At 45.1% G+C, this 16,089-nt stretch overlaps 1 protein-coding gene across 4 annotated transcripts in view; it reads right to left on the reverse strand.

Annotated features, from left to right (window-relative positions):
• The window catches only part of LARP4B (La ribonucleoprotein 4B), a 639,242-nt gene that overhangs the window by 510,731 nt on the left and 112,422 nt on the right, over window positions 1–16,089 (reverse strand). For 2 of the 4 annotated variants that reach the window (XM_078663294.1, XM_078663293.1), the window contains exon 1: window positions 1,660–4,824. The exons of the other annotated variants lie outside the window; for them this stretch is intronic. In XM_078663294.1, coding sequence (XP_078519420.1) covers window positions 1,660–4,821 — 3,162 coding nt within the window. In that variant the 5' untranslated portion in view covers window positions 4,822–4,824. Of the gene's footprint in view, window positions 1–1,659; window positions 4,825–16,089 lie in introns of those variants that run through there. 4 annotated transcript variants of the gene reach the window in all.

The following is a 16,089-nucleotide window of genomic DNA, read 5'->3' on the forward strand; positions in this document are numbered from 1 at the left end:
GAAGTGCTGCACCTAAGAATTGGCAGCACTTTCTCCTCTATGCTTGACATGGAGGGAAAACTTATTGGCAAGAAAAAGCATTCCTCTGACGAGTCAGGAGGAGAAGGGGTTAGGTCCAGCTCACAGGGCATTTGAGCCTCCATAAAATGTGCATATACTGCAGGAGATCAGATGGACCAGGCTGCTTTTGCCACTTGGAGCTTTCTTTGTCCAAGCATCCCAGTCCTTCCTATGCGGATTCGGATTCAGAATCTTCTCGGGCGAAAGATCCTAGGAAAATAGATCCAAGGCAAAGAGCATAGGGAGGTGCTATTCCACATCCATGAAAACCTTTCCTGATTCTCTGTCATCTGTGGATGAGGAGAACTTTGTTGGCCAGTACAGACAGAGGAAGCCTAAAAGTCGTTCTGTGCACAAAGCCATTCAGGGACTTCTAACTCGTGAAAGGTCAGATGTTGAAAAGACAGGCTTTCCCAGATTCCTTGGGAAGAAGTACTAGCTGCAGAATTTTTCCAAGGAGTTTCCCTCATTGTTTAAAGAGGACTATTACGGCAGGGCTGTCATCTAGTGGTATGACCATCTCAGAGGAGGCTTCTGCGTCAGTGGTTCTTTCGGCAGTCCAATGATTGTTTTCTACATGTTTTTCCTTGGGCTGGTTTCATTAAATTCATTTGGAGTAGCACGGTTGTGCTGCAGTCATTCTTTATTTCTCCATCTAAGCTTTGATATATGCTCACTATTCCAGACTGTGGGCATGAAAGACTTGACAATGTAGACCATTACTGTTATTTACCAGTAATCTTTATTACTCTGAGTCATACTCTTCCTAGCCACTGTCCTACATTCTCTACCGATGTGTGAAAGGGAAATAAAATTGTGAGGAACTGTATTGTTTTGGTACTTTCAGAAAGCACACATGGGTGGGCCTGCCTTTATGGGTGAGTAAGGAGTAAGTGGCACTTCCTGTAGGGGCCATATTGGGTAAGGCATGTGGTTGCATTTCCTTTTTTACTTATAGAGGCGAATAATGTGCAGGAACCACGGAGTAGCTCTCAAGTCAGAACTGTGGCAAGCAAGACTGACTCAGAGTAATGATGATTACCAGTAAGTAACAGAGTCACTTCTAGCTGTGAAGGAAGAGCGTTTGTATGGGTGCACATTACAGCTATCCTACCCCTTTCCCAGATAAATTTGAAGGTAGTGCTATCCTTGACAAAGTAAGCTCTAATTGGGACCCTTATTTGAGAAGATTAGTTATACTGGCAAAGTCGTTCTCCTGCCATCGTTTTCAATAACTGCAAAATTATGTGACATGTTACTGCTGCAATCTTTTGCCTGGAGGAGAGAAAGAAGGTCTACAACTTTTGTCAGTCTCTGATGCCCCTCATACTCTCAGGTTGGACTCAGTTTCCCAAAGAGAAAAAGAAATCATAATACCCTTCTCTTTACTTTATCAGGTCAATGCCCTTGCGCTGCTTTGGTAAGTATATTCTCATGCAATAAATGTAGTAATGCAAAAACAGCTTAAAAAAAGCATACACCTATAATTTTTAGCTTCTATGTAACATCAAGATCATACAATATACACAAACTAACATCATATTTCAAGGGTAAATTAAAATAGAATAAGCAAACTGTATTTGAAAATGAAATACTCACCCAATCACCATAAATGCCTTGCCACCCCCAAATCACATTATCCTCTGGTAATGACATCTGATAAGGATACCTTTCCAAACAAAAGTTAACTTGCAAGTCATCAATGGAACTCGGCAGGTCCATTGCATTCAATTCTTTAGAAAGGACATTGTCCCAAAGATAAGCCACACACAATGCATCTTCACCATTATGGGGCTCAGCAGATGCATCTGTGGCTATAGAATTTCTGGAATCATTTGAATGTGTACGCAAGAGCAGAAGTTCCATTTTATAATTATCTAGATGTTCTTCATTAAGGACATTTTCAGGTATGCAATCTATTCGTTCCAGAAGACAATTTTTGTTTTTCTCTTCAGATGCAATAGGGACGGTGTGCACTATAGTGATTTCATATGATGGAGTGGCAGCATACTCGTCAATCTGGCTTGGATCAACATAAAATCGAAATAACTCTTCGTTGGTAAGTTCAAAATTACAAGATTTTTCCGTTTCATCAGCCTTGTAACCACTTGACTCAACGTCGTCATTTTTTGAGACAAACTGCAATATTTCAGACTGTGTATTTGGCTCCTTGGCGCTATAGTGTTTCATGATATTGTTGGTGTTCAAGAGCGGACCGAGCTCATCACTAATGGCACCCAAGTTCTCGTCATTTAAATGAAACGCCTGCCCGTTTTCCATTTGACTTTTAAATAATGCATCAACTGAATAGTCAGAATAATAATCACAGGAACTTGAAAGATGTCCTAAATTACTGTGCCATGTCTTTTCAGTGCACATATCCTCCAAATCCTCATTTTCACATTTCTCTAAACACTTAGACTGCAATTCTTGTTCTTGCTCTGATACTAATGTGCATGTCTGCATTGATAACACATGCATGTAGTCTGGCTCTTCAGGTGAATGATCAATCATGACGGTTACTTCTTTATTGATCTGCTGTCCTGTCTGTAAACAATGCTCGGAGTTACTCACAAGCCCCGACTTCGTAGTAATATCAGCATGGTTAGTTTGGTTGCATGTTAATGCATTTTGATAATCAGAAGTACAAAGGATTTCCTCATGTATAGAACTGGCACCGTAACTGTACTGTAAATGTTCTGACTCACCATTCACTTTTGTTTCACTCTCAAGTAGGTTGCAATATTCGACATTTCTTAATCTTCCTGTGACAAACTCTGATTCCAACTGATTGTTGTAAACACTATGTTTACCTGAATATTCATGTTTGGCATCATTTATCACATTACTGCAACGGTCTGGGACATCTAAACAAGATCTAAGGTCAGCAGCATTACAGATATCAGGTATGGAATGTTTGAAATCCACTTTGCTATCATCCTCGGAATGGCCTTGTGGAAAATGTAAACTTGAACTATCATTTGGGGCAAAATTTGATATATCTGTAGGTAGTGCATTAGATGCATTAAAGTTTTTCTCATTTTGAGATTTATTTGGAAAAGGAACATTGTTGCTGATCTCACAGACAACCTTTCCTTTGAAAACACATGTGTCCAGTTCACTGTCATCAACACAATGAGAATTCACAATACACGTACTTTCTTTAAGGCTTAAATCATTTTCACTAGGAATGGAGTCTAACTGAACTTCAAATGCCACTGGGTCTAGATTTACGTTTCCTAAATTACATTTGTGCGTACCTTTGGAGGGATAATTGGTTTCTTCTCGACTGTAGTTTTCTAAACAGGCATTATCAGCTACATCGAAATCTAGGTTTGTGTGCACCAAATTAGAGATAAGCAAATCATTATCTGCTTCTTTGTTAGACGACTGAACGACAGAAACCCTATTTTCGTTATGTTTAAATAAAGGAGAAACTGGCTCAGTGAAACAAAAGGTTGGTGCCTGCTCATGCTCTAAAGTCAAACCACACCTACCCACCTGAACTCTATTATTTGAAAGTGAACTTTCAGAAAACGTGGAGTTATCACTTTGTAGGACCATGTCGGAAAAATGGCAATATTCAAATTCCTGTGTATTATGAAGACTTTTTAAAAACTCACTTTTGGAATCCGTATTTACACTGGGGGTACATGTAAAATATTTTTTTTCACTGACATGGTCTTTTGCTTTGAATTTCATATCGGACGAAGGCACTTTGGACTCCACGTGATGCAACCGCGGCGGATTCTCCGTTCCGCCGAGTGGCTCATGTTGCATGGTATTAAAAGCAGCTGTCGATTGTGCCGCCCGCTCAACTGAACAATCTTGCGCTCTGTCAAAAGGCCATGTCACATTGCACATTCCCTGGCCAGTAACAGCTGAATGATTTAACCCGGCTGCATTTTCTTCCTGTCCGACAGAAGAAATCTCCTCTTCCATTTCCAAATCTTCAGCCTCCACTAGACAAATGCTATAAAATCCACGAGCAACTGAAGTGCTATCCCGTTCCTGAATTGCATCTTGACAAAAAACAAAATCTGTGGCTTGTGTAGTGAACAGGTTTCTACTTTTTTCGTTTCTCTGGTTCGTTTTCTCTACAGTTGGTTTAATAAGCGGATCCTCGCTGCAGCCCTTATAATAGCCCAAAACCTGTCCATCCGCTGCCGAATTGTGTTGCTCAGAATCTGCACATGGTTTTGTAGATTCAGGACAATTACCAAACTTGTGATGCTGGTTTTCGGCTGCAAAGCCAATATTTTCTTCACTTCCATTTCCATTTGCCAATTTAAACGCTTCAACTTTCATATCGCCACAGTCGGCTTCACTTGACTTTTCATTTGTAACATTGTCGGTTTCGAAATCCCGTCCCAAATGTTTGTAATTACTAAACCCCAACAAGACGTTGGTAAAAGCCCGAAAAAACGGTGCTGATCTGCTGCTGCTTTTTCCAGTAACGGACTGGCCATCTGTGCGTCCTTCCATGCTGCTGTAGCACCGGTTACTCGCTATATTTGTTGAAGCGGTATGTTCTATAGGCATTGTCTCGCTGCCTTTATCAAAAGAATCGACAGTCGGTGAGGGCATCACAGTGGCTGCCGTTTCTTTCCTCTTCTGCATCTGGTTTTCTACAAAGCCGATTTTCAAGAGAAATGGTTTCTTTGTAGTATTCTCTCTTGTATTCTCGTCAGATGCCCGCAAAAGGCTTGTTTTTTCATTGTCTTTTCGAGGGCACAATTCTTTACTGAAGCAGCAACCCATGGCCTGTTCATAGCACCGCGCTCTGGTCAGTGTCACAATCTGAAGTACAGGTGCTACAACACTCAGCTACTGCCAGAACGTGCCCCCGCCCACCAGACAAATATAGCTCATCTTAAAAGGACAGCGAGCGCATGGTACCGTCAATCAAGCACCGACTGGGAACACTGTTCCATTTTTTAGGTATTGGTTGATCGAGTAGTTGTCACCAGGACCTAATATTGTCGAATATTTTCAATATACACAGAGAGAGAGCAGCCACACAAAGGAGAATTATTATTTCACCTCGTTATCAGCTGGTTGATACATCATTCGAACACACATGTAGGGTTAGCACAGCAATACACGGCTAACTATTTCCATCTCAAATATACATCGAACACTCTCACATATTTTATTTCAAGCACATGCATCGATTACAGAAAGCAAACTTTTTTTGTTTCATTTCTTCCTAGGACACCATCCACCTGTCCAGCTCCAGAAACTCAGAGAGGGGTCTGCACTCCCAGCGACACTGGCAGACCGAGAATACAAACTACTGCCCCTTTACATGACACCATACATTAGTCTCCAGGACACTGTTAAATACCCACTCCATTGTCCACTAAAACGTGCTGTGCAAACTTATTTAATTTACTGTAAAGACAGTAGGTGGTGTAAGAAATGCATAAATGGAAGGAAGGCTGAATGTCCCAGTTGGACTGAAGTGTATAGCTACATGACTCCCTTATAAGATGAAAATGTAGGACTCCGAGGTGCACAGTTGTGCTATAGCTGAGATGCAGTTTACAAGCACCACACGGACACATGGCAAGTGATCGTGCCTGTACCATTTAGATAACGGTTTTATATATTAGCTCAGTCATAAAGTGTGCCTTGGATTCTCACGCAGCTAGCTTATTGAAAAAAAATAAGCTAGTATACTATTTATTCGGAATCTTATTCCCGCCCACTGAGCTAAAATTCAAAAGGTGTTTACTCTATGGGCATAATTACGAGTGGGTCAGTGCACTCCAGCCCATTAGACAAGCGAGCCTTAAGAGGGTCAATGTCTCTCTCTCCGCACCACTTAACACATCTGGACCATCTGGAAGAGTAATCTGACTTAGTGGAGTGTCGCCTGGATGATAAAATAACGTCCACTATCTCTGGTGGGAGAGAGAAAGAACTCAGGTTGCCCCGTTCAATCTCCAGGCATGTAGGTACAGGCTCTGGAGGTGGGGGTCTAAAACCTGCCCCTGCGATTCTGAGAGGAGGTCTGCCCTGAGAGGGCGACGGAGCGGAGGGTGCGACGAGAGGTGAAGGAGGTCTGTGTACCACAACCTTCTTGGCATCTGGGGCAATCAATATAACTTGGGAACGGTCTAGGCGAATCTTCCTCAGAACCAGAGGAATCAAGGGTATGGGGGGGAAAAGCGTAAAGGAGTTGTGAGCCCCAACCTATCTGAAAGGCCCCCCCTCTCCCTCCCCCCCCCCAATGCTCCCAGCATCAGATACTGGAGACTGCAGAACAACGGGCAGTGCGCGCTCTCGTGAGTGGCAAACCAGTCCAACCGAAGAGATCCCCACATCTGAAAGATGCGATGGACCATCTCCGGATGAAGCCGCCACTGATGATCGGCCAAGTAACTCAGACTGAGACTGTCCGCACTAACATTTAGCACACCAGCCAGATGATTTGCACACACACAAATCCGTTGGTCCTGAGCCCAGGACCAGAGTCGCAGAGCCTCTCTGCAGAGACGATACAACCCTACACCTCCCTGCTTGTTGATGTACCACATCACGGTAGTGTTGTCCGTCAGGATCTGAACCGACTGACCGCAAAGGCAAGGAAGGAAAGCCTTTAGTGCCAAACGTATCGCCCGCAATTCCAGAAGGTTGATATGAAGCAACCTTTCCTATGGAGACCAAAGACCTTTGACCTCACGATCCCTCAGATGAGCACCCCACCCTAGAGTGGAGGCATCCGTGATCACTGTGGCCACCAGTGGAGGAGTCTAAAAGGGCCTTCCTTGCGACAGGTTGCCCTGCACACTCCACCAAGTCAGCTCCGCTGCAGCTTCTCTGGAGATTCTGATCTTCTCCCCGAGATCTCCGTTGTGCTGATACCACTGCCTTCAGAGGCACCACTGGAGTGCCCTCATGTGCCAGTGTGCATGGTTGACCAAAAGAATGCAGGAAGCGAACAGACTGAACAGGCGAAGAACCTTCGTGACTGGAACAACCACTCCATCGTGAAATAAAGGAACCATCTCCTGTTTGTCGAGAATCCTCTGCGGAGGCAGATATGCCCGACACACAGTTGTGTCCAGTATTGCACCTATGAACAGGCTGCGCTGAGAAGGAACCAGGTGAGATTTGGATACATTTATTGAGAAACCCAATTTGAACAACAGATGAGCTGTTACCTGCAAGTGACACGAAACCAACCCAATCGTCCAGGTAGGGGAAAACAGGAACCCCGGACCTTCTGAGATGAGCCACAACCACCACCATCACCTTTGTAAAGACTCGAGGTGCGGAAGTAAGACCTAACGGAAGAACTGCAAACTGGTAGTGTTGCGATCCCACCGTGATCCAGGGAAACTTCCGATGCGACTTCAGGATGGGAAGATGAAAATACTCATCCTGTAGATCAACGGACACCATTCAGTCTTCCTGTTGCAGAGCAAGAAGAACCTGAGCCAAGGTCAACATTTTGAACTTCTCCTGCTTGAGGTTAAGGTTCAAAATCCTGAGGTCCAAGATTGGTCTCAAGCGACCGTCCTTTTTGGGGATCAGGATATACAGAGAGTAGCAACCCTGACCCCTTTCCTGCTCTGGAACAACCTCTATTGCACCTTTCTGTAGCAAGGTAAGAACCTCCTGCTGTAAAAGCAGCAAGTGGTCCTCTGAGCACCAACCCTGGCGAGGAGGGTAAGGAGGAGGATATTCCAAAAAGGGAAGGGCATACCCATTCTCTCCAAGACCCAACGATCAGAAGTGATCAGTCTCCAATGTGACATCTGACCTCCAACCGGACCAACATGTTCTAAGATGGGGTATCTAGAACTGCTTTCCTGTTGTACCAACGGTGGCAGAAGGGGAGGTAGAGGAAGAAGAGGAGGATTGTTGCTTGATTTGCTCCCGAGGCCTCTTTTATTGTTCTCTCTGTATGACTTGTACAAAAGATTTTGTTGTTGGCTCTGCTGAGATTGCTGGCGGCCATGAAAGGAAGAAGACCTCCCAAAACCACGATACAGCTTGTAGCCGTATCCTCTGGACTGCACCTGGAGGCCCAGAGATCTTGCAGTAGCTCTGCGGTCTTTAAAGCGCTCTAAAGCAGAGTCCGCCTTTGAGCCAAAGATCTTCGACCCATCAAAGGGCAAATCCAGCAAAGTTGCCTGAACATCAGCCGAGAAACCAAATGATCTAAGCCATGCTTGTCTCCTTGTAGCCACAGAAGACCCCATCACACGAGCCACAGAGTCAGCAGTGTCCATGACTGATTGAATCACCTGACGTGCCGCAGCCTGTAAATCCGCAAGGACTTCTAAGAAATTGGCACAAACGTCTTCAGGCAACTTCGGGGCCAATTGCACAACTGAGTCCATCATATCATGGATATATCGTCCAAGAAGGCAAGTCGCATTAGTGGACTTAAGAGCCATACTTGCTGAAGAAAACACTTGCTTTGCAGCTTGCTCCATCTTCTTAGAATCCCTATCACCCAGAATAGTAGGGAAGAAACCAGAGGACTGAAAGCCTGGACAACCAAACTTTCCGGCATACGATGCGATGATAAAAAAGCCGGATTACCAGGGACAGGCCTGTACCTTCTCAAGATGGAACGAGAAACAGCCGAAGCAGATAAGGGCTTCTGCCACACCTCCAGGATTGGTTCAGTTAAGGCATCTGTAAAGAGAAGTAACGGCTCAGAAGTTGATGAAGATGTGTTTAAAACTTCCGTAAGAATATTAGACTTTATCTCAGCAGAGAGAAGCTTGAGCCCTAATAAATCAGCTGCCTTCCTTATAACCACCTGGTATGGAGCAATGTCCTGCACAACACCTCCACTTGCAGAAGGAAGGTTATATTCAGGAGAAGTATTGAGGCCACTAGCTTCATGAAGGCCTTTAAACTCGTCCATAGAGTCCACAATCTCCCTTTCCTCCTGATTCTGTAAATATTCCTCCTCTTCAAGGAGCCTCTGCGCATCTCTCCTAGACCGTTGCTTAGGTAACTGCGTCGGTGGAGCCACATGCGGCACCAGTGACTACATAAACGGCGTAGATGGAGGAGCCTTGGCGTCGAACCTAGACATCGATCGAACTCGAGGCAGCGCCGACTCAGCAGCCAAAGGAGTCCAAGGAGCCGGAGTGGAGAATCTCGACTCCGGGAAATGCCAAGGCGGCGTCGACGGCAAAAATGGCATGAAGGGTGCCTGAGGATATAACAGTGGAACACCCAGGTTAAAGGCCTACGGATCCACGGGGCCCGAAGGCGCGCCGGATGGAGCCAAGGCCCTGGCAAACATGCCAAACATTGCATTCAGAAAATGCGAAGAATCTGACCCAGGAGCAGGAAACGGATGATATGGATCCGTACCTTCCTGAAGTAGAGTCACCTAAGGTCGAACCGGAGCCTGCGTAGCCGGGGACGGTGCCCGCACAGGTGAAGCCACCCGGCCTGGAGAGAACTCACCAGGAGCCGGTGACGTCGCTGGAGCCGGTTAATCTTCATGCTGCGAAGAATCTCTACACCGGAGACCCCGGATCCGGAGATGGAGCCGGCGTCGCTTGAGGAGGAGATGGAGAAACAAAGTTCTTCCTTCGAGGTCGCTCAGCCGGAGTCTGCGACCTCGACCTCAAAGCCCTAGCCTTCGAAGAACTATGTCGAGAGCCAGGTATTCTCTTGGTCTTCTTATGCTTCTTCGGCCTCGAAGTGTGAGAAGGCGAAGACTTCGCCTTCTTGCTACCTATCTTCTCCTTCTTGGCTTTGGCCGTGAACAGCGTGGCCTCACGTTCCTTAATCGCTTTGGGATTCATCTTCCTGCAGCATCGACATTCCACGACGTCATGATCCGAAAATAGTCACCAGAGGCAATCATCGTGCGGGTCCGTGATTGACATATGCCCGCCACACTCTCTGCAGGGTTTAAATCCAGTCTTCCTAGAAGTAGCCATCTGGAACAAACAAGAGTCTCGAAGAAAATAGAGAGCCCCTAGAAAAAATGTTAAGCGTCGACGGCGTGGAAAAAAAGGAACTGACGTCAGCACGCAGACAAGGTCCTTTTGTGGCTCCGATGACGTCATACGGTGCCGCGAGTGGAGCCTGTCCATTTTTACGTCCTCATCGGCGTGGGGAGAGCTAGGAAAGAATTTCCCACGGAATGCCGGCGCAGGGGGTATTTAAAAAGTGAGGAATCCACAGGCAGAAGTATCCATCAGAATCGGACATACCTCAAACAGTGACTAAGCAGAATGACAAGAAGCTCAATATTATGTGCCAGATTAAGGACCCTCTGGATTCACGAAAACAGGACAAATTGGGCAAACCTGAACAATTCACTCCCACTAATCCTGCCACGTTCTATTCATTTTTGTAGTTCCCATACTTTCTATGCACTTCAAAATTGTTCAGTTAAGCAATCACCTATGAGCAGCTTTGCTGAACTAGATGTAGAAACAAAGCCCATATCCTGAAGATCACAAAAAATATTATCGTGATCATTTTGGATTTAGGATTATGGCCTTTGTTTCTATAGTCAATTCCGGGGAGCCCAGTTCATGAAACCAGCTCCACTGAATATATACAAAAAGCCCAGGATCACAAAACAATGTTGCTTGGTTAGCATCAACAGAATAAAAGCGGAATTCGAGCAGCTTTATTTCTCAGCTGCAGTCTACCATGTTCCCAGAGGAAGTTTCTGGGGGCAACAACAAAAGGTCTGCTGAGGGGTGCCCGAGGGCTGTACTTGGAGTACCACAGAGTAAAGCACCAACAGATCAAAGGACTTTGCCCAGTTCGGCACATTTACAAAAAGTCTGCGTGGTACCAGGAAAAAACTCCACACCCCAGTGGAGTAGAGGAGCCAAATCCGCCTATTCAGGGTCCAAAGTAGTTTCCCCTCTCTGGGCTTAAAAATTATTCAGATCACTTCCTTTTAATATATTCATTTCATAATATATTTCATGTAGCCCTGCACCATCATGTAAATACTTTTTGAGCTTTCTATATGGATTTAAGAATTGTATTGCTGTATCTTCTCAACTTTAGTGTGGTTTAGTACTGCTGTACTTGGTACATTTCTGTTGAGAACAGCCCTCTGCTTGTTCCACAGCTACTAGTGATTCAACAGCGATGCTCTTAGCACTGCTTTGTAACATAAGTGTTTAGTTAAGCTGGTAGTCCTCCTCCCTAAATTAGGAAAACATTTTCTGATAGTGTGTCTGTATGTCTTTACATATGTGACTTTTCACATGAATGAGTAGGGCTACATGCACATTAGCAACACAGATGTCAGAAACAGACACAGGCACAGTGGATAACTCCAGATTTGGAGCGAGACCCAAGACTCAACATGTCCAAATTGATAGTCTTAAAAGATGTAGTCATTAAACAGTTCTTTAACCTATTACAAAAAAATGATGGGTATTGTAAGAAAGTGCCCTTGTTGTATGTCCCCCACACTTTTTGCTTTAATGCGGTTGAAAGAGCACTGGAGCCTGCTACCCATGCCCCAGTGCCATTGCTCTCGCCCTAAAACAGATGCTGTGAGAATTGGCAACCCCAACTAGCAAGGACTTGAACCCCCTTATATGTCCCTATTATATGGTACCCATGGTACCGAGGGCATGGGTGTTAAAGGGGTTGCCAGAGCATGAAGCATGGTTTGTGCCAACCTAAGTGACCCAAGTAAACCATTGACAACAAGCCGGCAATTGCAGACTGCAGGTGCATTGCAAATGGCTCAAACTCTACTTTGTCCTCACCATGTGTGGCAAACACAATGCACTATTTTGTATATGGCAGTCACTGCTAAGGAAGGGCTACTGAGTCCAGAAGACAGGTTGCAATAAATATTAAAAGGTGCGGACATGTAAGTGCAAGCTTATAAGTCCATATAGTGGTTTCACCATTAAAACCAACTACAAGTGATAGATGGGCTATAGGATAACATGGCATGGCACCCAGGGAAACCAGCTGCTGGCAGCTCTATTACGGTACCACTTAAATATATCACGTTTGGTATCAAACAATGTGCATTATCACCCCGTGACATAATCTAGTGTCAAGTTAAGTGTTCCTTAACCAAAGCCACCCACGCCTTCCGACGATATACACTCTCCCGAAGGTTCATAAGGATATGAATAACCCACCCGGGCGAACTATCGTGTCGGGGTGTGGATCGATGCTCGAACCCCTATGTAAATATATAGACTTTTTTCTGAAGCCAATTGCTGAGAACACCAAGGCATATCTAAGGGACACAACTCAAACAATAAATCTGGCTGATGAAAGACCCTTTGATCCCACAAGACAACTGTTGGTAACATGTGACAGTGTCACTTTATACGAGCATCCCTCAAGAGGATGCATTGAGAGTCATTGAGAGGGCCCTGGACAAGAGGACGGCACCAGTACCTGTGCCAACTAATTTAATTGTGGACCTTTTAAGGATTGCAATGAAGAATTTCTTTATGTTTCAGGATGAATTCTTCCTCCAAAACAAAGGGTGTAGCGATGGGGGCTACTTTTGCCCCAGATTTGGCAATAATTTTCATGGAAGATTTTGAAAACAGGTTCATCTTTAATGAATGCAATCCTTTCAGTGCCAACTTAGAGTTATGGGTCCGATACATCGATGATGTGTTTAACATTTGGAACGGGAACATCACTGACCTAACAGCCTTCCATGTATGGCTTAACCAAAGGAATCCGGACATACAATTCACTCTTCAGTCCAGCGAGAAAGAAATTGCATTCCTTGATATAATGATTTATGCAGATAACAATATACTACAGACCACCTTGTATAGGAAACAAGCGGAGCGGAACTCCCTTCTACAATACGAGAGTCATCACCCTAGGGGACTGAGGGACAACCTACACGTAGGGCAATTTCTCCGGATTCGTAGTAATTGCTCCAGATAACAAGACTATATGACTGAATCAGAGGATTTATCTAGTCGCCTTCTGCAACGCAGATATCCTAGCAGATTGGTCAAACGCACTCGCAAAAGAGCCTGGTACAATCAGCGCGAGAATCTGCTACAACCAGGTGAAAGGAATAGTGAAACAAGCGAACGCTTAATCTGCGTCACCACCTTCTCCACGAGGAGCAATGACATCAAGAGGATCATTAATAAACATTGGTCACTTGTAGCAGACGAAATGCAGCTCCCCCGCCTAGGGAGAGAACCCCTCCGAGCACAACCAAAGTGGACCAAAGGTCTTATTCCATAGTCACATGGTAATCATCCAATATTAATCCAGAAATAGTCATCCAACTTTCAAAGTTTATTCAAACAAGAGAATGTCTTAATTTATCGACATGTGAAAATGATGTTATTCCACATCAGGTTCAAAATGATAATTCATGTTTTAACACACATCCCGATGCATTTCGGGCGGAGCCCTTCGTCAGGGGATTACTCTACAAAAAAGACAACAAAACCAAGCTATAATGTGATGTCACATCCAAAAGTACAATTTCACATGTCGATAAATTAAGACATTCTCTGGTTTGAATAAACTTTGAAAGTTGGATGACTATTTCTGGATTAATATTGGATGATTACCATGTGACTATGGAATAAGACCTTTGGTCCACTTTGGTTGTGCTCGGAGGGGTTCTCTCCCTAGGCGGGGGAGCTGCATTTCGTTTATCACATCCCACTGCCTGGCCAGACAGTGTTCCCTCAGCAGCACACCACACATCTTCAAAATCCTTTACCTTCTTTGATTAACATTGCTGTGCGAGCTCCTCTCCATTTTTTGATATCTCACTTGTAGCAGACGACATTAACCAGAACTCACTCCCACTACATTCTTTTAGAAGAGCGAAGAACATCAGAGACCGGGTGGTACATTCATTTTTGGATTCTGTGAAACCACCCACAATTCTATCCATGTGGAATCTCCCTCCGATTCTAGGACACCACAGATGTGGGTCTTGTGCCGCCTGTGCCACCACAATTCAATCGAAGGTGGTTATTTATAAAGATCGTACTTTCAATTTGCACAAGTTACTACTTGTGTAACGATATATCTGTAAGAGACATTAGTTAGTATTAGATTCTTTACCTTAGAATATCCCCAGGCGTCAGACTGGATCCGGAAATTTTTGCGTAGCAGTACCCTTGCGCGTCGGTAGGCGTCGTCTGCGGCTCCGCGTCCGTCGTCGGCGCCGTGATGACATCGTCGGAGTACTTAGACGCCGCCTCCGCGTGCTGACGTCAGTTCTTAGACACAGCTTTTCCGCGCCAGAAACGCAGAGCCATGTTAAAAACCAACACTGGTGCCATTGAAACTAGGGCCCTGAAAGGGGACAACCCTAACCCTAGATAATGGTTCGCAGAACGGGGAGGATGGGTGGGTCGGTAAGGAATCTAATACTAACTAATGTCTCTTACAGATATATCGTTACACAAGTAGTAACTTGTGCATCTGAAAGAGACACGTTAGTATTAGATTCCTTACCTTAGAATAGATACCCCAGCAATACCAACCCCGGTGGTGGGTCTGCGAACCAATAATCACACCAGAAAGTCCCGGAGGACGGAACGGCCAAAGAAGCCATCCCCCCGGTCTTGGCTGTCCAGGCAGTAGTGTCTTGCAAACATGTGCAGCGATGCCCACGTAGCCGCCTGACAGATGTCTTGTAAGGGCACTCCCCTGCCCAGGGCAGTGGTAGTCGCCGTGGCTCGGGTAGAATGAGCCCGCAATCCAGCAAGAGGCTCCTTCCTAGCCAAGGAGTAGTGTGGAAAAGTACATTTTGCCATGTTTTGTGTCCCTACGTGTCCTCCATCTTATGTTATGTGTGCATGATTAATATGCATATGTATTCCCCCTGTTCGATTTAAGATGCAATTATAGTTGTGTCCATCTCTAGTATGCCAGTTTCCAGTTCTCGTGAATACTATGAATATCAGGCCTATGTAAAGTTACGTTGCCACGTTTCTCAGTGTGCACGTTATTTCATTGAAAAGTCCCCGTTTCTAGGCCTCAAAAGGGCCCGGACACCAGATTCAGCTCCTGTCTCCTGAATCCTCGCTGAGGAGCGATACAGCCCCCACCTGTATCCTCGACCCTTCACTTACTTCCTGCCTCACAGTGCCCGGCTCGGCCTGGCTCTGCCTGCTAGTCTGCCAAGAGTATGTTATGATTCTAGTTATCAGTCCAGCCCTCCTTCTCTGCATTCCTAAGCTACTGAATCGCATCAATAGTTTCCGTCACAGTCTAGCCTTTACGTCTCCATGTAAGAGAAATACTGTATTAATGGTCATTTAATATTCTTCATCACGCACTACATGTAGAATAATGCATGCACCAGTCTTAGAGTCTGTTAGCCTCTCCCCTCCTGACTCTTAGTTTATATCAACATGTTCTCTAAACATCAGATACTAGATAGGGTTTAGGTACATGTCGCCCTGACTCTCCAGACCTCAGTCTCTACTCCTAGCACAGAGTTCAAAGCCCCCAGCTTCTCCTAGTAACACGTCATTGTCAGTTTGCGCGCACCATTAGGTTAGAGGTCCCGGCTCCTTAGGTAGCCCCCTCCATGTTTCCGCCCCATTTATGACATATTCTGTTACGTTTACATCACATGTCTATGTATACGCCTCCTGTTACACCCACTTTCACCCTTATCTTTCGCGACTGCTATTGACCACACCCACTGCTCCGCCTATCATATGTATTGCAATGCAACTGTTTTAGTATATATGCTTGTGTATTGTTATTAAAGTCAGCGCGCTCATTCCCTGTCCCCCCTGCAGGGCCCTGTCATCCTATTCCTGTGCAGGTTGTCCTGTTCCTGTCCTTATGCTGTATTAAACCTGCAAACTCCTACTACCTCGAATCTTGACTCTTATTTATTGAGCTATCTGTTATTGCTATGTCCAGTAAAACCTAGATCCGGTATTATTTATTTATATACCACAGTAGCATGCCTGGATACACAGGATGATCCACCAGGAGATGGTCCTCTTGTGCACCGCTTTCCCCTTCTTCGCGCCCACGTAACCAACAAAGAGTTGGTCATCCACCCGGAACTGGCATGTG

This window comes from Lissotriton helveticus, chromosome 10 (assembly GCF_964261635.1).
Source record: "Lissotriton helveticus chromosome 10, aLisHel1.1, whole genome shotgun sequence".
Taxonomy (NCBI): Eukaryota; Metazoa; Chordata; class Amphibia; order Caudata; family Salamandridae; genus Lissotriton; species Lissotriton helveticus.